Source organism: Ammodytes marinus (genome assembly GCF_949987685.1).
Source record: "Ammodytes marinus genome assembly, chromosome: 24".
In the NCBI taxonomy this organism is placed as follows: Eukaryota; Metazoa; Chordata; class Actinopteri; order Uranoscopiformes; family Ammodytidae; genus Ammodytes; species Ammodytes marinus.
In genome coordinates, this window is record NC_137228.1 from 2,614,280 (window position 1) to 2,639,587 (window position 25,308).

General features: G+C 43.2%; 1 protein-coding gene across 1 annotated transcript in view; it reads left to right on the plus strand.

Moving 5' to 3' along the window:
• Positions 1 to 25,308, plus strand: part of ptgfrnb (prostaglandin F2 receptor inhibitor b) — a 60,040-nt gene that overhangs the window by 7,790 nt on the left and 26,942 nt on the right. Inside the window, exons 2-5 of the mRNA XM_080053047.1 lie at positions 486 to 601; positions 2,017 to 2,275; positions 10,441 to 10,854; positions 23,649 to 24,077. Coding sequence (XP_079909173.1) covers positions 486 to 601; positions 2,017 to 2,275; positions 10,441 to 10,854; positions 23,649 to 24,077 — 1,218 coding nt within the window. The remainder of the gene's footprint in view (positions 1 to 485; positions 602 to 2,016; positions 2,276 to 10,440; positions 10,855 to 23,648; positions 24,078 to 25,308) is intronic.

Below are 25,308 nucleotides of genomic sequence, written 5' to 3' on the forward strand. Positions count from 1 at the left end.
TCTCTCGTTCATTCGCTTTCTGTGAGGACACGTAATCTGGATTGTGGGTCAGACTCGCCCCAATAGCATGCTGTTTTCAACACTCAAAATCTTGGTTGGGTATTTCTAACCATACTAAATCTGGCCACAAGAATCGGGACATCCTAAGTCTTTTTTTCTTCCATACTAAATAGTATAGTATAGTATGGGTATTGGAACGCAGCCTTCCTTTTAATATACTTGTCTTTGCTTTTGTTAATTATGTGTTGGCTTTATTTCTACACCGGTTTTTAATTTGCTTGTGTTCTCATTTTAGTGTAAAGTGTCTTCGAGTGCCTTGGAAAGCACTATATTAAAAAAATAAATGTATTATATTACTGTTATTTTTATATTGGGTTTTGTATAATGAAGCTCGATACATTTGGTTTCACCTGCTTGTACTGTTGCCTGTATTGGTGCCATGACAGTAAAGTTGGTTTGTTTTGCCTGTCCTCTTGTCCCTGCAGGCGCGGTGGTGGAGGCCCGGGTGGTGACAGTGTCTCGCGGTCCATTGATCCGGGTGGCGGGTCAGCCTGTCTCAGTGCACTGTGAGGTGACAGAGTATGGAGGACCCAGGGAGCAGGTGAGTGGCTGTGCTGTGCTACACCACACTATGACATACACACAGGGGCTGGGCATTCTCACCTTAAAGCAACATCACCATTAAAGCTAGGTTGGGTAACTTTTTCACTGTAATATTTGGCAACAATGTCATATTAGCCATTCAGCTATATCTAGGTGAAGTGGTCTGAGAATATCTACTCATCACTTTGCTCTCCCCTGCCTCTGTGTGCTGCCCCCCAAAAATTGCCACCGCTCATGTACACTTTGACCAATCAGAGCGAGGCTCCGATTCTCCGTTTTTATTGGCTGTTGTCCATTCACTTTGGCACTGACGTTGTTGGTGTAGAGCAGGGGTTTTCAAAGTGTGAGAGAGTGAGCCCCCCCTCAGAGAACACATTTCAGCGGAGCCCCCCCCCCCCAAAAAAAGAAATTCTAAATCCCTGTGTGTTTTGAAATATCTTTTAATTATTTTACAAATTTAAACATATTTTTGAAACATTCTAAACATTTTTGTGCGTTTTTAAACACATTTTTTAATACATTTTAACATCTTAATCCAGTGTTTTAATCCTGCTTCCTTTAAGCATAGTAGTGACTGAGTGTGCGGCAGAGTGAAAAAGATAGGCAGACAGACTTGCCCAAAATATTGACTAGTTAAATGTCATTCACACACCCAGTGTTTTTTCGCTAGTGCCTCCAATGGCCTGCTGGAGGAAAATAGTAGCCAGTTTAGAACCAGACCCTCCTAGGGGGGGTCCGGGGGTATGCCCCCACGGGAGATTTTTTTTCACCTTTTTAAAGTGAAATGCATGAATCTGGTGCACTTTGAGAGGAACATTAAGAGGCTAAATATGAGGAATTTTGTGTGAACAAATAATTTGGAGACACTGGGTCTGATGAATTAGAAGCTATTGAAGAAGGACACATGGACCATAAACATATCAATTTAAAATAAAAAAATGTATGCAGGGTCCTCTGGGTTGGGCTTGGTGCTCTTTTTCTTAAACGAGACCTATTTCTCTGTAATATACATTGCTATATTGTTCCTCTCACTGCATTTAAATGCAGTGAGAGGAACGAAGCAGAAGAACTCTTGTCCAGCTTGTGATCTTAGTATAAAAAACACAAACTCAAAAAAACTCAAACTCATCCGCGCCCCCCCCCTGCCAAAAGACGCAACGCATTATGGGGGCAGTTGAGTAGGCAAAGTAAACCTATCGATCCATACACAAAATTGTTCCCCCGGGGAGTAAGTACTCATCCGGGCATTTTCTCGTCCACACAAACTCGCGTACACAACCACAACAAATTGACGTCAAAATGTAGTATGAGTAGGACGTTACTACACACACACACACACACGTTAGGACGTTAATAGGGCTTTTCCAACACAGCCCACATGTGACATTCTCCTCTCTGTGTGTGCCTCTTAAGGACTTTGAGTGGATGCGGTCTTCGGGGGACAGCGTGGACCGGACCAAGATAATCTCCACCTTCGACCCCAGTTTCTCCCACGCGTCCCTGAGCCCGCGCGTGGCCTCGGGGGATCTGTCTCTCTCCCGGACGTCCGACAACCAGGTGGAGCTCAAGATATCCGAAGTCAGGCTGGAAGACGCCGGCATCTACTGGTGTCAAACCCCGAGCACAGACTCCGTCATCAGCGGCAACTATGAGGCCAAGGTCCAAGTCATAGGTAAGAAAGTGTGTGTGTGTGTGTGTGTGTGTGTGTGTGTGTGTGTGTGTGTGTGTGTGTGTGTGCATGAGCATTGTACAAGCATCGCTGTCCTATCTGTGTTTGCCGACCATAATGGTTCATTTAACAGCTCTCCCCATGACTCACTGATGCTCTACTGACCACGTATATGTACACACACACACACACACACACACAACCTCTCACACACACACACACACACACACACGCAACCTCTCACACTCTCTTGCTTTTTTTTTAAACAATTACTGGCATATAACTTTGCTTTGACACACACACACACCTCTACACTGGCAGATGTAAGGTGGGTGTACTTGGCTGGCGGGTGGAGGAGGATTTGGTTAGACATAAATAGAGATAGCGGCATATGGCATTTAGAGTGAAAGCACCCCACAGGGAGACATGTTGAATAGTGTGTTTAGTATGTTACAGTTTACAGTGAGTGAGCACTGGGGTGGGAGAAGGGCTTCCAAACTGTCTTACTGCTAGGCCTTATGGACACTGCTTGGCTAAGTTCGAAAAGCCCTACTAACGTCCTACTCATACTCATTTTGACGTCAATTTGAGTATTATGTTGTGGTTGTGTATGCGAGTTTGTGTAGATGAGAAATGCCCCGGATGAGTACTTACTTCCGGGAAGATTTGTGTATGGATCGATAGGTTTACTTTTCCTACTCGACCGCCCCACAATGCATTGCGTCTTTTCAAATAACATGGAAGTTTAAAAAAATAAAATCTTTATTGCTTCTCTATACTTCATTGTAAACGGTCCTCGCATACACAATCGATGGTTAAGTAGACGGTATGTAGTATTTACATGTTGAGTATGTAGGAGGGAGGACGTTAGTATAGGCCGTTTACACGGCCCATGTAAACAGGTGTGTACCAGGCAGACCTCCCAGAAGGCATTCTGTTCCTGGACTGACCTAGTTAAGACAGAGTGCGTGTCAGCCAGATGACCAGTCCATTCATAACACTCTTCCTCATCCACTTCACTTCTGCTCCTGGAGTTGTTTTTGATGTCACTTCCTGTCACAGTTTACACTAGACTGTTTGTTTGATTTGATACACCAACTTCCCGACTTCTGTTTTAAACAGCCTTAGCCTCAACTCATTTCCTTTATTATGCCACAGCTAGACCGATAAAGGGATTTGAATAACCATATAACTGCTGGTATTTGACTCATCATTACTGACTGAATGTGCCAGGCCCTAGCTCTGTTAAAGGGCCAGTTCACCAGTATCACAACACACAGACAATGTTGTCAGTCGTTTTGTAAGTAAAGGTTTGACAAACTATGTATATATACAGTATAAATGATACGTACAATTTGTAATAGTGTGAGAGCTAGTTAGCTCCATAATGCACAATCACTGCTCTCAGCTTCTCCCCAGCATGGCTCCCTAGACACCTGGGTAAATTTAGACCTGAATTAACCAGGCTGTGTGTGTGTGTGTGTGTGTGTGTGTGTGTGTGTGTGTGTGTGTGTGTGTGTGTGTGTGTGTGTGTGTGTGTGTGTGTGTGTGTGTGTGTGTGTGTGTGTGTGTGTGTGTGTGTGTGTGTGTGTGTGTGTGTGTGTGTGTGTGTGTGTGTGTGTGTGTGTGGGTGTGGTGTCTGGACGGGTAATGTGTCATTCTTTAACAGAGATGATGAGTTAGATTAGCACACACACACACACTCTCTATCTATCTGCTTAAACTGTTTGGTTATGTAAGTGAAGTACAGGTTGCACGAGGGTTTTTGAAAACCCCTTTCAGGCTCATTTTAATTGATAGAGCAAAAGGCTGATTATGCCTAGTGCCTTGGTCCGCTGCCACAGACACTCACATCACTACAGTACAGTATAGTGCAGGGCTATGTGTCTGTCTTAATGGAGACCAGCTACATTCCCCCATATCCACACACACTTCACATTTGGCTCGAGGCTTCTCCAATGAAAAAGGAACTTTTTAACTGCTTGAGAACAATAGTCACCACTCAGATCTGAAGGCAGACACACGCACAGACAGACAGACAGACACACAGACAGACAGCTAAAGAGACAGACAGACACACACAGACACACACACACATAGCTGAAGCTATTCTGTTCTGGGTCTGGCAATGCTACTCCAGTGTCCATTAATATTTTAATAGGTTATTGATAAGACAACGCAATCTATATTAAATAAAGAGACTGTTATATGAACATTATTACAGACCAAACCCTCTAAAAAGCTTATTTTCAGTTAGCCTTCTACATGAAGACACTCAGTGCGTTTACATGCAGACTCATAATCGGGTAAATAAACAAATAAGACTTCAACAGGACTTGTCAAATGCATGTAAACACCTTTTATCCGATCTACTTCACACACAAATCGGCACATTAACGGACCAGCGAAGTCGGATAAGAACACCTAGATAACTCGTTCATAGTCTGCATTCTACCTGCATGTAAACAGGATTGCATATCTCCATATTGGAGATTGCGTTCTGCGCTTGCTCGAGGATCCCTGTGGAGGATTTCACAAGGAAGTGGAAGGAGACGACGTAATAAATAATAGGGTTGCTGCTGGAAGGGAACCGGGACGTGGCTCTATAACCGCTTGTTGAAAGGGCTACAGCGCCACCTAGCGTAGCGGAGTCAGCCATGCTCCGGCCATTTATCGACTATTTGAAAGGCCATGTATAGTGGAGACCGGGGATAGTAGGCACACTTTTTACTCTAGTGATAATTGCTCATCACCTAAAAATCTTTCAATAGTCATTCCTACATTAAATTGAAGCTTAAGGTGTTGGCTTGAAATGTGTACCCCTCGCTTTTTCTAACTTACTGTAATAAAGAAGACATTAATCATCAAAGACACCCTTACACATTGTGACAACCAACCCCATCAAGGGGTCGGTTGTCACACACTATGGGCTTATTTGTCACAATGTTATCTTAATGGGAATAATCTTAAAAAGAAAGCAAGAAAGCAGAACTAAATTTGAAAGTTTAATTGCATTGTCAAGTTGACAAATAGGCCTACGTAACTTACTGTAGCCTTGGCAGCTGGTCTAGTTTGGGATGCACTGGGTTGTTTTGATTGTGTTGCCCTTTGTTCTTTTGCATGCTAGCTGCCTTTTCCTGCTCTATTCTCTCCTTCTCTGGGGTGTCAGTGAGGATGCAGCTTGACAATTTCTTAAGTTATTGGGTTCCTTTTCTGGCTGCAGCCTTTGGATAACATGTGACAACCAACCCCCCCAAAAAATGTGACGACCAACCCCAACTTGAATTTCTTGCTAGCATCAAGGCCATCAACCATCTTACAACTAATTAGCTTGCTAACCACAATCTAAACACGTTTTTAGTGTTTAGATTGTGTTTTGTTATAAACCCATTGTGTAAAAGCCTAGAAGAAAAATACCGAGGAGCTAAATATTTTCAATTTGACATGAAAAACACAAACGGTCCTCTCACCTCAAATTCAGCAGTCTAACTCCAAGGAAGACTATGTAGTAGGCCTTTCACACCAAAATGAACCAAGAGTCAGTTCCAGGCTGGTGTTGGGGTCAGTTCAAAACTGGTTACAGCCTTATCCCAGTTATGAACCGGTTGGTTTCACATCGACCGGAGACAGCCATGGAGCCGGCAAGAGAGCAACGTCATGACGTCACTGTAAACGTGTGTGTACGTCACCCGACGCCGCTGCTCTTGTGGCTAACGCTAAAGCTACCGCTAGCTTTAAGCACAACAACAGCGGCGAATACGTCTTATTTTTACACTTGTTGGCTCTCGCTTTGCTTTCTTAAGCAAACAGGACCCATACAGCGTATTCTCGCCGGTCAATTTGATCGCTACGTTCGGTAATTATGTTATGTTTACGTCTCGTAGTAGCGGTGTTTTTAAATATGGCGGGCATGAGGTTTGAGTTGCTCTGGTTGGTCAGGATAATCCCTCCCCCAACCGTTCGCGCAAGCAGTTCTTATCAAACCCTGCTCAATCCTGGGGTATGAGTTCCCCCGGTTTTTACGGCCCGGAGCAGGCTCTCTGGCGGTGTGAAACCAAAACACTGGCTCTAACTCCGAACAAGCCCAGAACTAGCTCCGATTTTGCGGCGGTGTGAAAGGCCTATAGGTGACCTCTAATCCCAATTCTGGATATTTACATACCAAAATTTCACAGACGGCGCCTTCTGGTTCCGAGATATAACGATTGTGACAACCAACCCGTGTGACATATAACCCTGTTCTCCCCTACTCAGACAAGTGACGCGGTCCGTTCGAGTGGCAAGTTCGGTATCTAGTTGTCCCATTGAAACGCACTGACTGTAACTCAAAATCAAGCTGAGCTGAATACCCTCCTCCTTCTAAACACTTAAAAAACATTTTGGTTTGTTTTTTGGCACACGGACATGATGTGGCATGAATGTGATTCCCATAATGCACTGCTTCCTACTCCCCATCCCCGGCTGCCTGCCACTCCTTTGATTTATTTGTAACAGCACTAGAATAAGCCTTTCCCAAAAAGGATTAGTCACCGTTTATGCCTGAGCCTTCAAACTACATTGGGTTTATGATCACTTTGGAGGGAGATTATGAATGAAATATCATCCCTGAAGACACTGTAGTATACATTCCCTGCGTTCCGAATCGCATACTTTCAACTATATAGTATGTAGAAAAAAGATTTAGGATGTCCCGATTCTTGTGGCCAGATTTAGGATGGTTAGAAGTACCAGGATGTCCTACTTCATCCCGCCAAGATTGTTAGTGTTGAAAACAGCATCCTATTTGGGGTGATTCTGACCCACAATCCAATGCGCACATGAAGTGACGGCACATCAACGAAGCCTCCATATGAAAACAAGCAGGGATGCGACGGAAAAGTCTTCAGATTTGATTTCAAAGAGCTGGGAGGTGCACGCAGGCCTCAGGTTTTCTGGGAGTTTGTTCCAGATATGTGGTGCATAAAAACTGAAAACATTTGAAAGCAAAGCCCTGCCTCCAATAGGATAAACAGTGCGTTTCCATGGGACAACTAGATTGGATTAAGACATAATACCAAACTTGCCACTCGAACGCACCGCGTCACTTGTGAGTATACACGGCCTTTCAAATATTCGATAAATGGCCGGAGCATAGCTGTCTCTACTATGCTAGGTGGCGTTGTAGCCCTTTCACAAGTGGTTATAGAGCCACATCCCGGTTCCTTTCCGGCAACAACCCTACTATTTATAAGCAGTGTTGGGAATAACGCCGTTCTTTTTTCAGTAACGGGGTAATCTAACTGATTACTTTTTCCGTCATTACAGCGCCGTTATCGTTACTGAACGTTAAATGCGGTGCGTTACTATGAATTGATTGAATAAACTGTGTAATCCGAACGCACCCCTGGCTCCATACTACACAAACTGCTAGTGAGGAGACCGGTGTGTTTTAAGTTGCGTTTTATTCAGTGTGGATGACATTATAACTGTCAGTTAGCGCCGTCACGTCAGTCAGCCGGAGCGCCTGTTTAGTGAAGTTTCTTTTTCTTTCTCTCTCTGTTGTGAGTGTGCACGTTGCTGCAGTAACTGCCTATCAATCCACGGTTGAAACGTGCTTTCCCTGAGTTTGTTTGCATCGCCCTTTTGAGTAAGTGCATGGAGTTTCCCGATCTCTATAAATTATAATTTATGCAAGTTATTAAACGGCCATGATTCGCCGGTTGCAACAGCTGTTTAGCGTGTCATCATGAGCCGAATATTGCTATTGTTATTTTCCTGGGATCTGTATGCTGCTGTGCATGTTAAAGAAGGAAATAAACATAGGATAAATCCTTACTCCTCCTCTCATCGTCTCATGCTTCATAGTCTGACGTTTTTGGCCTTAAGTGGTGTTTTAGCCGACACCCCTGAAGTGAATCCAGTGATATAGTAGATCAGCACGGTACATTCAGCAGTTTCCTCTACTACTTTTGTTGAGAACAAAATACTTGAAGTGCAGGATAAACCTCTTGCTGTCTGTTGATGTGCAATAAATATTGAAGGTTATGTAGCCTACAAGTAGGCCTACCTGTCTGTTCTACTCATTTCAACTGACTTGTGAAAACTGCTCAGAAAAATCCAAATTTTGACATATAGCAACTTTTGTTTTTTTACAGTAGGCCTAACGCAAATAGTTACTTTCCCTGGTAACTAGTTACTTCTATATTATAAAGTCATTCAGTTACTAACTCAGTTACTTTTTGGAACAAGCAGTGAGTAACTATAACTAATTACTTTTTAAAGTAACGTTCCCAACACTGTTTATAACGTCGTCTCCTTCCACTTCCTTGTGAAATCCCCCGACGGGGAACTCTCGAGCAAGCGCAGAACACAAACTCCGATATGCGATCCTGTTTACATGCAGGTAGAATGCTGACTATGAACGAGTTATCTAGGTGTTCTTATCCGTCTTCGCTTGTCCGTTAATGTGCCGATTTGTGTGCGAAAGTAGATCGGATAAAATGAGTCTGCATGTAAACGCATTGAGTGATTTTGAGTGAGTCACCTTGTGTCATATAGTAAGACAGAAAACAAAGGTGTGGCCTGACCTACTGTGTTAAGACTTGCCATGTCACAGGAAGTAAGAGAGTGGAGAGAGCCGAACACACAAACCATTTCACTATTGGAACAAAACAGAGTGAAAGGGAAGGTGTGTTACCTGAGCAGGCAAGGCACTGACCTTTAAGAGCCAACCTCCGGGTGTGACACACACACACACACACACACACACACACACACACACACACACACACACACACACACACACACCTCTCTTTACCTGTTGTCTGGAGTTGCTTGTTGACTTACCTCTCTATGACCTTGATAGTGAGTTGACTTGGGTGAATCCCAGCTTTACTCCTTTACCATTATCTTACTTTAACCTTATCCTAGCTTTAGCTGTGACCGGAATTTCACTTTATTTTCAGCTTTTTTTTTGTACATTTAATTTCTCAGAATCTCCAATGAGTTTAAACTTTAGTTAAAGGGACAATGTGTAATATGACATCATCAAGAAAGTTCTAGAAATGCAATGCTCCCTGGGTAACCCCACCCCTTTTTGAATAATAACAGAAGCTACAGTGGCCTTCAAGAACAATTCCAAATTCTAAACAATGCACCTGATGACATTCCAACCATGACGCTTCCAACATGGATTCCTCCATAAGACCTACCCGCTCAATGTACACAATCTAATATTAATATTTGTAATTCTCCGCTCAGGAGGATCATTCAGATTATTGGCAGAGGGGATTTTACACCAATGAGGACATATTTATGAATGAGGATATTGATTTTAGCTAATACATTACTTAAAATGTTACACAGTGTCCCTTTAAAGCTCAGTTCCATCCAACTAACCTGTCCATGTGCTTACTGTCTATGTGTGTGTGTTGTATACTGCCCCCCCCCGCCCCCCCAGTCCTTAATTGACTCTGGCTCTATAAATACACTGAGCTGTAGTGCATTGGCAGTGGCCCACACCGCCTCCTGTCTATTCAGCAGTGCTCAGGCAAAAAAAAAAAAAAAAACCTTCACTCCTTCACAGAAACACAGTGTTAATGATCTGTGTGGGAGAGGCAGACATCTTGTCTCTGACAGCCACAGAGCTAAGAGCTAAAAGCTAGCCGTGGCTGAATAGTGCTCCTGCATATTGAACATGGGGGAAAAGACTCTACAGCTTTCATTTTAGACTAAGAAAGGATTATCAGTACTGTGTCTATCTGCCATAGTAAAAACATGACTAGCGCACGTGTGTGGATGTGCATGTGTGTGTTTAGTTTTTCATCATTGACATAGATGGGGGCTGTGGCGAAGTGGGTAGGGCGGTCGTCCACTGGGTTACAGGGTCGGTGGTTTGATCCCCCGTCTCCCCGCCACATGTCCAAGTGTCCCTGGGCAAAGAGACACTGATCCCTAAATTGCTCCTGATAGTTAGCTTGCTCCCTGCATGGTAGCTGCTGCTATCGGTGTATGAATGTGTGTGTGTGTGATTTTTGTGGAATGTGTACAAAACAATGTAAATCGCTTTTGGTTCTGTAAAAAAAACAAAAAAACAAAAAACAGGGGAAAAGCGCTATATGTAAGTGGAGTCCATTTACCATTTACCTTGCTACAGTGTTAACTAATGTGTTGTTTCTTTCCCCCATCAGTCATCTCCAACACTCTCAAAGTCTCCCCGGTGGCCCCGCCCCCAGTGGTCCCGGAAGGAAGTGACATCACGCTGTCCTGTAACGTGACGCGGGAGCTGAGCCAGCCCACCTACCTGTCCGTCAACTGGGCCGTGAAGAAGAAGGGAGCCGCGGCCACAGAGGACATCTTGACGTTTGGCCCTCAGGGAGACGCGATAGCCGGGCCCAAGTACACCCAGCGCTATGCCGATGGAGGGCTCAGGCTAGTTCCTGGGAGAAATGGATTGTTTGAGCTGGTGATGAGCAGAGTGACCAATGAGGACCAAGGGATTTATCAATGCACCGGAGCGGAGTGGACGCACGAGAGCGGAGGCACCTGGATGAAAATCATGGAGAGCGTCAAGGAGATGGGAACTGTGGCTGTTACTCCCACAGGTAAGAATTTTCGACACTCTCACTAAGTATTCTAGCACTAACTGTGGATGCTCAGATACCTGCCAAACTAAAACCATAAATGTGTTACACATTACTGAACATAAGCGTGTTCAGATGGTCTGCCAGTTTTAAGTAAAGCGGTAATCTTTAGATTATAATAGACCAACTTCTTTAATCTTTTGTCTGATTGGCCGGAGCTTACAGATATAATTGGCCAAACAAATTCCTCGTTTCCACAGAGTAGGTCGGGTCGGAGTGGTTAATTTGGCTTTCCATTTGCCAAAAAGGCGGAGCTACACACTGCCGTCCATTGATTGGTTGAAAGAATCATTTCCGCCGTGTGTAGTCACCTCGGCAAGAGTGAAGAGAGTCTTGTGTTTTGGCGAAAAATGTGAGAGCAGCACTGTTTATTGTGTTGTGTTTTTCACTGTTTATTGTGTTGTGTCCTGATTTAAAGATTTCGACAGTTATCTGTAGTTCAATTCATTTCCGGTAAAAATTCAAAATATCTCACAACATTTATTATGAATGAAGCATAAACAGTGGCTTCTGAGCTACAAAAATGTCCTCAAGCAGTGACATCTGCTACAGCTTGCCTGTGAGCATTTCATTTATGGTGAAGCCAGTGTTGGTGGGGGGAGGGAGAGCATGCTGCACTCTTGATAGGCAAGTCCCCCATTTTTTTAACCCATCCTGCGTTCCAAATCACATACTCTTTCTTTTTTCTATTTTACATACTACATATGACCATAAAAATTATTTAGTTAGGATGCAGTAGGCATACACTTCCCAAGTCTTGGGACAAACTTTGACTTATTTATTTTATCATGACATGGCGCCTTGATCTTGCCTCTTGCTTCTATATCCGTCGCATTCCCGGTTGTTTTCATACATAGGCTCCGTCGATGTGACTCCACTTCCGGGTGCGCACTGGATTGTGGATCAGAATCGCCCAAATAGCATGCTGTCTCCAACACTAAAAATCTCGTCCGGATATAGTTGACATCCGGGTATTTCTAAGCATACTATCTGGCCACAAGAATCAAGACATCCTAAATCTTTTTTTTCCTACCATACTAAATAGTAGATAGTATAGGGAATGGAATGCAGCCTCAGTGTGCATTCCAATATAAGAGTATAAAAAAGCTTAACGCTGACGTCATCATGCGAAGCTGGTCAATCGCCATAGAAGAGTGTAGTGAATACTAAACTGGGAATGTCCAAAGCAACAAAAAAAACAATGTTTTGGTGCAATATAGGAATACTTATTCACCCATCTGTCGCTCTGCACGTGCACCGTCAGTGAGACGGGTGCCGGTTCGTAGTGTTCTCTCTTCTGATTGGTTATCAGTAGTGGAAAAGTTTATTTGCCGATTTACATGCAGAGCGGGTGACTGAGAGATCGGCTTTATGAAATGCGCACACTATATAAGTGATCACTGTATGAATAAAGAGCGATTTAACACTTATATTAACATAAATAAATCGCTTACTTCACCTTTAAAAGTAGAGCCCGACCGATAGGGTTTTTTTGGGGACGATTATTGGCAAAAAAATAAAAATTATAACCGATTAATTGTCCGATTTTTTTAATTTGATCTTTTTCCCCCCAATAATATATATTGAAACAATTGCTTTTTTTGAACCCTTAAATACACATTATAAACACTTTTTACTGTCAAAAATGTGTGCAGGAACGTTGTCTTTATTGTAATACGCATTGTCTTAAGAAAAAATAATAGTTACAAATATGTCTGAACATGACATGGGAATGCTATTGGTTGCAGGGGGAACTGTCAGTGTAGTGTAAAATGAATCCAATGTATTACAACACACACAATCGTCCATTTTTTTTTCTAGCTCTAGTGCTTTTAAGGGTGCCCTCAACTACTAACCCTGAGTGACCTCGCCAACTCCATGGCAACACTAAACATGTCCGTCCCCCAAAAGCCTTCAAATGATTGGAAAACCCTACCCTGCGTTCCAAATCACATACTCTTTCTTTTTACTACACTACATACTAAAGTACAGAAGCGTTATAGGGCCACCGGAGAGGAAAAAAAAATCAGATAAGGAAGATTTTTCTTTCATTATGTCGACGAATACTCCAAAATGCTATTGGAGTTAGTGGGGGGCATTTATGTATTTTCAGCATACTGCAATTGACGTGCATGTATTTTGTATCCTAAATCTTTTTTTCTTGCATACTAAATAATAGGGAAGTATGTGATTTGGAACGTAGGGCTAGTTTCAAAATGTTTCCAGACTTTAGACAACCCCTGGATCTACATGTATGGGTCACATGTGGTCCTGTGCAACATTAACTTAACATTAAGTGTTCCCCTGCTCATCCGGCAGTAATGACGCCTGAAGTAGTCTTAGCCCCGGAGCATAAACATGATGTCCCTAATGACAGCCATGGGACACACATAGCTAATCCGCTAACATCTGTCTGTCTTCTACTAAAGGCTGCTTCGCCTTCCAGTGGTGAGCTGGCTGTGAAGTAGTACACTAAAGAAAAGAGACCCAGGCCGCATTCCAATACCCATCTACTATTTAGTATGGGAGAAAAAAAAGATTTAGGATGCAACCGATGTTTAAAGCAAGAGGCAAGATCAAAATGTTATGATGAAATAAATGAGTAAAAAGTATGTCCCGATTTTAGCATACTGCATGCTAACTAGATTCTTGTTATGGTCAGTTGCAGAAGAGAAAAAAAGAAAGAGTATGCGATTTGGAACGCAGGGTGAGAAGAGAATAGGAGGAGGGGGGCATGGGAGAGCTGTGACCCTAACTGTCTGTCTGTCTGTCTGTCTGTGTGTCTGTCCCCCTGAGAGGCCCCTACACTCACACTCTCTCATTCACTGTTGTTGCTGTGGTCACCGTATCTTCTATATCGTTCATGGTTACCATATCCTCTTAACACCCAGTGGTTTAAAATGAAACCAGAGCTGAGGCGCACACACACACACACACACACACACACACACACACACACACACACACACACACACACACACACACACACGGTTTAAAACAGTCTGGGTCTCAGCTCCATTGTGTCCCAGTCACTTCATATTGACTCAGTGACTTGAGTAAAGAGGATGAGAAAAAGTCAAACGGAGAGCTTTGTCTCTTTTGTCCTTTCCCAGACACTATACACAGTCTTTTTTTCCCCACACACTGTTGTCCCGGTTTACACTTTTTGTTCCAATCAGCTAATATCTTCTCACTATCTGTCCGTAGTGTGTGTTAGGGGTGGGAATCTCTTGGCACCTCACGATTCGATTCCGAGGTCAACGATTCGATTCTCAATGCATCTCGATGCAATTCTTTTTTTACGTACTACCGATTCAGTTTAATTTTCTTTCTACTCTTGTGAATCATGTTTCTATAGGATTTCTATTCTATTATTTTCTATGTCATTTCAACACATTGTGCAAAAAGTATGGCTTGGAATTCAGCCCTCATACAAAAACGTAAACAGACACATAGCCAGTGCAGGTCATGTGGGTTTGCTGCTCTCTGCCCTTTTGTCGCCACTTTTAACAACTTGCACTTGTGTGGTGTGCATGTGCAGTGGCGCAGGAAATACTAATAATAAATACTAGTGTAATGGGAAAATTAAGCAACAGTGATACGTTAATAGTAGCAATAGGTTTTATTCAATCATACAGCAAGGATCTCCGCGGAGAGGTCACAAATACAGACACAGGTTAGTATGCTTGTAGGAGTGACCACTTCTTCCTTAAAACGCCATGTATTTAAGGAACATTTGCCCCCCAGGGGGGGAGGCGTCTAACAATGGTTCGAAAGGGGAGACAGGTAGAGAGGCAGACAGTTCTAATGTACCTACTTAACCATGGGAGGAGTTTGGGCATAGGACAATAGGAGTAATTGTGAATAAGTTAAACATAGGCGTGGCTGTCCGAGTGGTCGTTGGGCAATCTACATCTCAGTTTCAGTCACAAACAAACATGCAGTATATCCAATTACACTTATAAGTCTATATAAAACAATGGCTAAGTAAGCATTCCAATATCTGAGTCCAGATATATATTATATGCAAAATCTCCCACTACACTCCACTCTTTTTATCATACATGATAACATAAAAGATAGCAAACCACAGTAAGGCAAAATATACACTAGGGGAGAAAACATTTAAACCCCAAAACAGTCAAAAGGTAAGGCAAAAGGAATAACAGGGAATAATAAAAACCTCGTAAGGAAAAAATATAAACCCAGGACACACAAAATGAGAAATTTGATCAATGGGAAAAAACCTCGATAGGCGTTGTTTGAGGAAAACATTAAACCAAATTTCTGTGTAAAAGAAACAAAACAAAAGTTTAAGGCCAAAGATACAAAGAAAGCAGAAACCAAAAGACGATAAGGCAAAATAGTCCTAGAATGCCTGTAAAGTTCAAAAAGCCCCAAGGGTAGCAGAAAAGGCACGGACAAGCAGCAAAAGCCACCACTGGAGGCAAAAATCAAGTTCATCGCCATCCAAATAAGGACAAACCTTCGCTTAAGGTCATCTGCCAGGGTGTAGGGAATAGGGGAGCTGTGGAGGATGTGGGGAGCTGATGGCAAATCCAGTCATCAGGGTGGTGGCTGCGTAGTCGGAGGAGTGGGAGGGGTTGGGGTTGTTGGTAGGGAGGGGGGGGGGGGGGTTTGTGGAGCGGGGAGGGGGGGGGGGGGGCAGACATTTCCATCAGGTCTGAAAGCATGGAGGGCGCACACTAGTGTGAGTGAATCCGGGGAGGGGGGCATCCGTGGTGCAGGTTAGGCAGCCATTGCTGGGGGAGGTGGGGGTCGTCTGGCTCTCCTTGCGTCATCTTCCTCGTCGCTGCTGGTGCTGGTCCAGCTGATGTCATCTGGTCCATGCTGGTGGGCTGTAGTCCTGTAGGTGCCTCTCGTTCCGTTCGCTGTGACTGGCATGGATCCAGGTGGTCCGTTTCTGCAACCTTCACGGCCGTCATGGAGGAGAGGAGGAGTTGAAAGGGTCCCGTCCATCGCTTGCTTAGTCAGATCACAAAACCGATCCTCGGGTGGTGGCTGGTCGTGGTAGTGCATCTTTCACCAGTCTGTGGAGAGCAGAAAGAGAGGACAGGGGAGTGACCGTGACAGTGACAGTTGACAGCAGGAAATAGCATCAAAAGGGTTGTCACTAATGTGTGTGTTGGATGCAGAAATCACCGTGTAGCCAACTTGGCCTTGCTCTGAGGCCGGGTGCCGTGAAGCAGAGTCAACCACCAAAGCTCCAGGTCTGGATGGGACAGTGGAGGCTTTTCCAGACAGGACAGGACAGGGGGAAACACTGCTGCTTTCACTGTGACGCATCTTGCAGAGGAGAGAAGGATATTGTTCAAATATAATCAAAGAGACAGCGACATGAGGTATCAACATTGCAAATTGAGAATTAAAAAGACCCACTAAATTAGTTTAAAAAGGAAGGAAGATAACACTTATAGCAGAAAGTCAAAACCATAAAGAACAACAATGTTGACTTGTCAAATAAACAAAGTGATCTTACCTTTTGGATGCAGTCATCAAGCAAAACGTAACCATACTAAACTTACCGATTGGACCTGCAAGGCCAACAATGTAAACTGTGGTGAAACATCAACAAGTTTGCAGCAACATGTTGATAATGTGCAGCAAATAAAACAAAACAAATTACAAAGTTAGTTGTGTTAAAATGAGTTGTGTTAGGATTTAGGAAAACCACAGAATGTGAGAAACAGTAAAAAGAAACATAAAAGAAAACAGGTATAGCAATAGAATGAGATAAGCATATTTCCAGGGAAATAATCAGCACCTACAAGAGTCGGGAAGCAAAGATGAAGTTAGTAGCAAAACAAGAAACAAGTTTAAGCAAAGCTTAAACGATCGCTGCGCGCAACAGGAAAACTGAAATACACACCCAAGTGTACAGAGTTAATCCAAACAACAACAAAAACACAAACATACAAAAATCAAGCATTCAAAAATGCCGGCAGCAAGGTGACCAATTTGTCTAATGGTCAGGCAGACGCCAGAGTTGTCACACACAACACCGAGAGAGAAAAGGAAAGAAAAACAAGCCAACCGACTGATTTTTGGCAAAACCAGAGATCAGAACTCTGCAGTTCTGAACAACCAATATTAACAACCACAACAACAGGAAACACTAAATCCCTCTTTCTCTCTCCCCCTCTCTGGGACAGACCATAGAGAACTATACAAAACATTTCTTGCTCGGTGCAAAACACCAAACATCCCACTGTCAACAAAACAACCAAACAAGAGGGCCAACCCTGCCCAAATGCAATTTCCACAAGAAAGGGAAAGTTTCAAAGGAGTTAAAACCTGCTGGAGAAAAAGGACATTAGTATCATATAAAAAAACAGATTTCCTTGAACGGGGCAAGGCAGCAATGCAAATGAAAGCGTTGTAGTAAAAGGCATAGAGGGTGTCTATACCGTAAGGGCAATCAGTGGCAAGGGCAGCTAATTGTGTGGTGTGCAAAAGGTGTCGATGCATCTGTGTTACAAAGCTAAAGAGATGCTAAAGCTAAAGAGACGCATGGGGGGGGGGGGGGGGGGGGGGGGGGGCATTAACATTCGACTGTGGCTGAAATGGTCAGTAGGCTAAGCAATCAAGAAGACTAATCAGCTACTCTAAAGGTGGCTGCGCATTTTTATCTGTGGTTTAAAGAGATGTAATTGAGGGAGTTTAGCTTGAACCAGGAAAAGTAGTTTTTAAAGCAGAAGAACTAGTCCCCTTTCTAAAAGGAGGCTAGATGTAACCAAAATTAATGCTAGAAACGTGGCAAAAGTGACACATGCATGTATACAGGCTAGGCCAGCTAAGACAGCAAAAATGTGAGTAGCCTTCTTGCTACAGAGGATCCATGTATACACAGGAGGTGTAATCAAGGCATTTGTTAACAGAGTCATCTTAGGTGGCAGTATCCCTGTCTTGTTGAAGGGAGACAACTGGAAAAGTGTTTGACGCTGCTCCTCTGCTGGAGAGAGCAGCGGAAATGAACATGACGCCATATGAGCCCACAGTAAAATCATCTGAAAGAAAAACACAAAACTAGCAAAAACAAGTGAAAACACGTCAACCAGCCTCGAAGGCCGGCTCCGTTTGCGTGTGGCTAGTCCAGCCACAGAAAAAGACTTGTGTTTCCAACAACAGGACAATTCCAAACTCAAAAGGAATTAAAAGACAGATAGGCTGCTAGCTTTAGACAAAGAAATGGCAAGGCCATCTGAACTGGGAACAAGTGAAAGCATGTTTAACCAGCGTGTGGCTGCATAACCTTAATTAACAAAACAAAGGTGGCCTTTACTCTTTTTAAGATGTAAAATGGCAAGGCACTCTGGTCCTAGAAGATGTGAAGCTAAAAGCAAAGGAGCAAACAAAGATAACTAATCAGCCTCTCTAAGGGTGACTGCGCATGTTAATCTGTGGTAACAAGAGCAGCAAATGAGTGAGTCCGACTTGAACCAGGAGATGTAGTGGTCTAAAACAAATTAATGAGTCCCTTTATCCAAAAAGGTGGCTGTTGAAAATAAGATTTATGTTAGAGTCAAGGCATAAAAAGATGTACCCATTCTAAAAGGACAACTCTGGAATATGGGTCAAAGCAGGTTCACAGGCTAGTCCCTCTAAGACTGCAAAAGTTTGAGTAGCCATTTGCAATTGAGGTTCCTTGTTTGCACAGGAAGTGTGATCAAAGGAATTGGTTACCAGAGTCAGCTTAGGCAGAAGGAAGACTGAAAAACAAGTAAAAACAAAATTATTTAAGATTGGGACAAAAACAAAAGCATTAAATCAGGCAAGTTCAGCAAAAGTTTCACAAATTCCCAAGTTGTCCTCTGCAGGACAACTCCAAACTTAAAAAGGAAAGGTAAAAAAAGAGAATGGAAAAGAGCAAAGCAAAGCTGGCACAGAAAATAGGTAAAGGAGGAAACATGATCAGGCCTTTTGCCTTGTAAATCTGGTTGACTTGTAGCCTATATAGTAAATGAGGCATAGCAAATAGCAATAATGGGTGTGTGCCGTGACCAACCAATATGCAAGTGGGCACGACTACTCCAAACTCAAAAGGAATTAAAGACAGACAGGCTGCTGAATCTAGACAAGGGGATAGCAAAGCCATCTGAACTGGGAATTAAATGGTAGCTAAAAGACAGACGAGGCCTTAACCTCCAAGGTTGAAGCCAGCATGCAAAAGCAAAAGTGTATTGGCTGCAGAATGCGATGAGTTTAGAGCACTGAAAAACAGAAATGCTCTGGGGTGACAGGAACCGTTTGGCACTGGAGCTCTGGAGGGAAAGTAGCTGAAACACTAGCCCAGTCATTACCCAATATAGCGAACAAAATGAGTCGTAACTCAGCGGTAGTTGGTCTGAACTCGGCACAGAAAACCAGTAACGCTTCCAAAAAACGTGTCTCTCCAACATCTTTAAGTGCTGGGAGATAACACATAGCGGCTAAAAGCACATAAGTATCCCAAGGCCGCTGAACAAAAGCGGGTTCGGCCGGCCTGGCCACTTCCATCAAGGGAAGTGCGTCCTCAGACATTCTGTGAAGTAATGGTGCAATACTCACCGGGTCCAGTAGCTTGGAGGGCAGAACTGGAACGGGAACAGAGGTAGACGCCACCTTGTTTAACGCAACCACACTGAGGTGTCTCAGGTCTGGGTATAATGGGACGTAGGGCGGAGGCCCGCATGTGGTTTGTGCCGTGGGCATGCCGGCTGCGGCAGCGTGTGTTGTCTCCGGAGCACGTTGTTGTCTGGGGCTCCGGGCGACCTGTAAGCATAAGCCCTGAGACACAAATGGAGTTACTTTGTCCCCCGCTGGCTGGCACCAATTGCTCCGTCTTGTCGCTTCGTCAAACCATTGGTAAAATGCCCGCCAGTCGGCGCTAAAACAATTTTTACTTTTCATGTGCGCCGTACGGGTTTCCTCTGCCTGCAATTGTGTTCTAAGGTTGATTAGCTGAGTGACGCTGAAGCTACCGCCGACAGGGAAACCGAAACGAACCCATACATGTATTTGAGTCACAGCTGAAAGCCCATAGTGTGCTTTCATATGCAAAATAATTGGCGTATCTGGGATGGGAATATTCTCCCTCGCTTTTTTGCTAGAAGCCTTTCCCATGTTAAAGAAAACCAAAGAAAAGCACACACAAAACTACCAACTTACCTTTCCACCCGGGTCGGCACGTTTTTGTCTAGTTAACACAAAGCACAACAGAATGGAAGGAAAAAAGAAACAGTTGCAACCAAACAATACAATAAAACAAAGACAAAACAATTAAAAGACAAGACAAATAAACACTTATGAGATCTCAAAGTCCTTGCCTTATGATTAAAATGAAAAAACCCCGCTAAAATCAACAGTATCTTGGTCTGTCAAAGATAAACAATTCCGAAGGTCCTCCCACGGCGATATCTATATAACTGAAAGCCCCCTCTGGCCGAATTCTTGTCCCAAAATCCGTCGATTTAGACCCTTACAAGAAACATTATACGACAGCCTACCTTACCGATGGGCTCTGTTTGTCCGTCAAACTTTAAGACTGCTTCGTCAAAACAGTCGCGTGCCACTTAACAATCGAAAGGAATCTCAAATGTGTTAAACCCGTCCCCCACACAACATACAGAATCAAAACAAACTAGTCAATGTTAACTCTGGAAAAAACACAACGGAGTGCTTCACCCTGGCATGCTGTATGTGACTTTTCCCACAGAGAAAACTTCAGAATTCAAATCTTTTAACCCAATCGTTTTTGCTTTTTAAATAAAATCAAACCCTTACTTACTGGTTCTTTTCAGGAGGAGACGGCAGAGTGTTCACGGGACGAGCAACAGAATTCCTCTCTCTCCCGAGTTTTAAAAGGGAAGTTTTGTGCGAGATGAGTTCAAAGAATCAGGTGATCAACCAAGAAAACTGTTGTCGGCCCCGTGTTGCTCCGGTCGTCTCTCCGTCCAACTAGCTCGCCAACTGTAATGGGAAAATTAAGCAACAGTGATACGTTAATAGTAGCAATAGGTTTTATTCAATCATACAGCAAGGATCTCCGCGGAGAGGTCACAAATACAGACACAGGTTAGTATGCTTGTAGGAGTGACCACTTCTTCCTTAAAACGCCATGTATTTAAGGAACATTTGCCCCCCAGGGGGGGAGGCGTCTAACAATGGTTCGAAAGGGGAGACAGGTAGAGAGGCAGACAGTTCTAATGTACCTACTTAACCATGGGAGGAGTTTGGGCATAGGACAATAGGAGTAATTGTGAATAAGTTAAACATAGGCGTGGCTGTCCGAGTGGTCGTTGGGCAATCTACATCTCAGTTTCAGTCACAAACAAACATGCAGTATATCCAATTACACTTATAAGTCTATATAAAACAATGGCTAAGTAAGCATTCCAATATCTGAGTCCAGATATATATTATATGCAAAATCTCCCACTACACTAGTTAAAAAAATATTAAAATAAAATAATAAATCGATTATTAACTTTTATGAATCGATTCGGAATCGTTCGAGAGATAATCGCGATTAATCGGAAAATCGATTATTTTGTGTGCACGCTGGAAAAAAAAGTTGGGTGTTTAATAGGGCTGTGCTAAAAATATCGATACGGCAATGTATCGCGATATTTATTTCCGTCATGTACAGTATCTCACAAAAGTGAGTACACCCCTCACATTTCTTCAATTATTTCATTATATCTTTCCATGGGACAACACTGAATAAATGACACTTTGATACAATGTAAAGTAGTCAGTGTACAGCTTGTATAACAGTGTAAATGTACTGTCCCCTCAAAATAACTCCACTCACAGCCATTAATGTCTAAACTGCTGAGTACACCCCTAAGTGAAAATGTCCAAATTGGGCCCAAAGTGTCAATATTTTGTGTGGACACCATTATTTTCCAGCACTGCCTTAACCCTCTTGGGCATGGAGTTCACCAGAGCTTCACAGGTTGCCACTGGAACCCTCTTCCACTCATTCATGACAGCATCACGGAGCTGGTGGATATTAGAGACCTTGCGCTCCTCCACCTTCCGTTTGAGGATGCCCCAAAAATGATATTTTGATCAAAATGTTTTTCAAGTTTTAATGGGTTGTAGCTACAACCTGCGCTCCTTTTTTTAATTGAATTTTTTTAATTCAATTGTTTTGTCTCGATTTGTCCACTGATTTGCCCCTGTAATACGTTTATGTATGACGTAATGTTTTTATGTATGAAGACAGCCCAGAAGTCATTGCCAATACACCAGACCCATAGTGTTTAAACACAGCCCTGGCTCTGTAAACAGCAATCTAAAACGCATTGGCTGGCCACACACAGTACGTTGTGTGTGTTTCCAGACCATACTACGCCAGCTGTTGTTCCTGGGTGAGCGTACCCATGACAAAGGCATTAAGAAAAATGACATAAAAATAGCATTCTTTGCACTGATGGTCTTGTTTGCTGTTACATATTAGACTAGGGAATATTAGACTGTTTCAGAATTATTAAAAAGTTCCTCGTAGCGCCTTTTTAAAGAAGACTAGGCCATATTCTGACACTCAAACTAGTGATTTTTAACATGACAAAACCTCTGGTAGTCATAATGGGATGTGTTCCAACTGCCTATTTAGTCTAAAAACAGATTTTTAAGAAGCTGGAACCAACATATGACAATATTTCTTTTAGTTATTGATAAAAGTATAATAATGGTTATTATTATTATAACGATGGAGGTTTGTAATATTACATTGTAATTAGTATTCGGGGGGAAAAAAACTAAGATAATTCAGTAAAATAATATAACTGTTCAAATATAACTAGGGCTAAAATTACGTCTTTATTTTTCATTATATTACCACTTCTTTTCTTGTAAAAACATGTTTTATTCTCGTAATTTGTTTATTTAAAAAAAAATCCTCTATGTGGCCCTAGTACTCGTAATAATGGTACTTTATCAATATACGTTAGCTATGTGTGGGGAAACACAGCAGAAGCTTTTCTGGAGGAATAGGACAGTCGGTGCGTTTACATGCAGACTCATAATCGGGTAAATAAACGAATAAGACCTCAACAGGACTTGTAAAATGCATGTAAACACCTTTATCCAATCTACTTCTCACACAAATCGGCACAATAACAGACAAGTCGAATAAGAACACGTAGATAACTCGTTCATAGTCGGCATTCTCTCTGCATGTATACAGGGATCGGATATCGCATATCGGAGTTCTCGTTCTGCGCTTGCTCCAGAATCCCTGCGGAGGATTTCACAAGGAAGTGGAAGGAGACGACGTAAAAAAATTGTAGGGTCGTTGCCGGAAGGGAACCGGACGTGGCTCTATAACCGCTTGTTGAAAGGGCTACAGCGCCACCTAGCATAATGGAGACAGCCATGCATCGGACATTTATCGAATATTTGAAAGGCCATGTATACTCAGACAAGTGACGCGGTCCGTTCTAGTGGCAAGTTCGGTATATGTGATAATCCAATCCAGCTGTCCCATGGAAACACACTGACTGAGAACAGCATTGTATCAGACCAATTTGTCTGTGCTTTTGTCTGCGTTCAAACGCTTATGTCCACCAACCTGTTATGGCCACATTTCCATGTTGACCTCTGGTGCTGCATGTTTTATTAATGTGCGCTTGTCCCTTCTGAAATAAAGAAAAACAATCTGCTAATAACAGCCACACATTGACTTGATGTATAGTATTGTTCAGTTTTAGTATGACTGACTGTGTGTGTGTGTGTGTCCATCTCTCCAGGTCAGTCCCTCAGTGTGTCTGCGTCCTCCCCCTCCTCCCCCCTGCTCTCCCCGGGTAACACCCTGACTCTTCTCTGCTCCGTGGCCGCCGACAACCTGCCGTCCCTGGCCGTGGAGGTGGGCTGGCTGGCCGACGGACGTGACCTGCTCACCATGGACCGCAGCGGGGTGGTGGTGCTCTCCAACGTATCATCCACCTCTGGAGCTACCGGGGCCCAGGGCGGGAGAGGTGAAGCCAGCCTAGAGCGCACAGCGGCGGGGGACTACAGGCTGAGAGTGAGGGGTGTCAGCCTGGAGGATGGAGGGCTCTACACCTGCAGGGTCCGCGCCTTCATCCAGAGGGAAGGGCGCCGGGCGGGGGGAGGAGAGAGGTGGCACATGGCCACCGAGAAGACCTCCAGCCCTGTGACCGTCAAGGTGGCAGAGATCAGTGAGTCAAACAACTATGATTTCTCTCTTTTTTTCACATAGCACACACACACACACACACACACACACACACACACACACACACACACACACACACACACACAGCGGAACAGTTTTTTCTCTTTTCACATGCCACATGACTGGGTTTGCAAAGGGGTGCAAAGTTTCTGGGAACTTTCCATGGAAATTTAATTTCAGGAATTTTTTGGGAATATTCAAAATTGGGAATTATAGTAATTGACCAAATGGTTAATAAATATCATAAAAACAGCTTTTGTAAAAAAGAGAACTCATTAAAATACATTCACTATCGATAAAACACGTGAGATTAAAAGGGTTTCCAAAAATTCTCTGAAGTAAGTGTGTGTGTGTGTGTGTGTGTGTGTGTGTGTGTGTGTGTGTGTGTGTGTGTGTGTGTGTGTGTGTGTGTGTGTGTGTGTGTGTGTGTGTGTGTGTGTGTGTGTGTGTGTGTGTGTGTGTGTGTGTGTGTGTGTGTGTGTGTGTGTGTGTGTGTGTGTGTGTCAGTGCTGCAGTGCCACAGAGGAATCTGAAGCTCTTTCAATCCTTTAGTTAACATGTTGTGTCCTGCTGATTGATTAGTCATGCCTGTCTCCTGCACTCTGCTAGCTGTGTGTGTGTGTGTGAGAGAGACACCCATTATATGCACGGAACACAGGAGTCATACTGGACACCAAATAAGGACAAGCTACTAGCTAAACTGTGCTAGCATGCTAACAATGCTATCTACACCCAGTATGGTGCCAATGCTCAGACGAATACTAGCTATGAGATGATATGAAGTCAGATTTGTTATGCAACAGAAATGTAGCACACGGGAACTGTTAACGCAGTGCTCTGTTGATTTGATTTTATGTTTAGGGTCTGGTATAATATTTTTATTTATATTTTTCTATGTGGAAATGCATTGAATTCAGGTTAATAATGAGTACAAAAAGATGTGTACATTAGCGGGAATATTGCACAGTCGAAGTCACGTGGATATGAAAGTAGTGTTATGTGTCCGTGACAGTCCACTTAAAAAAGAAATTGTCACTAAAATCAATGAATAATTGTGGTAAACAATTATTTTAAGTCTTTGGGTGTTCTTTTGTTAGCATGCAGACACTGTGGCATACACAGGAGACTCATGGGAAATGGAGTTCTCCTTAACTGATGTACTTGTGGTGCATCTACATCCGTAAGAAATACAGAAAAGACAGCATCCATCAATT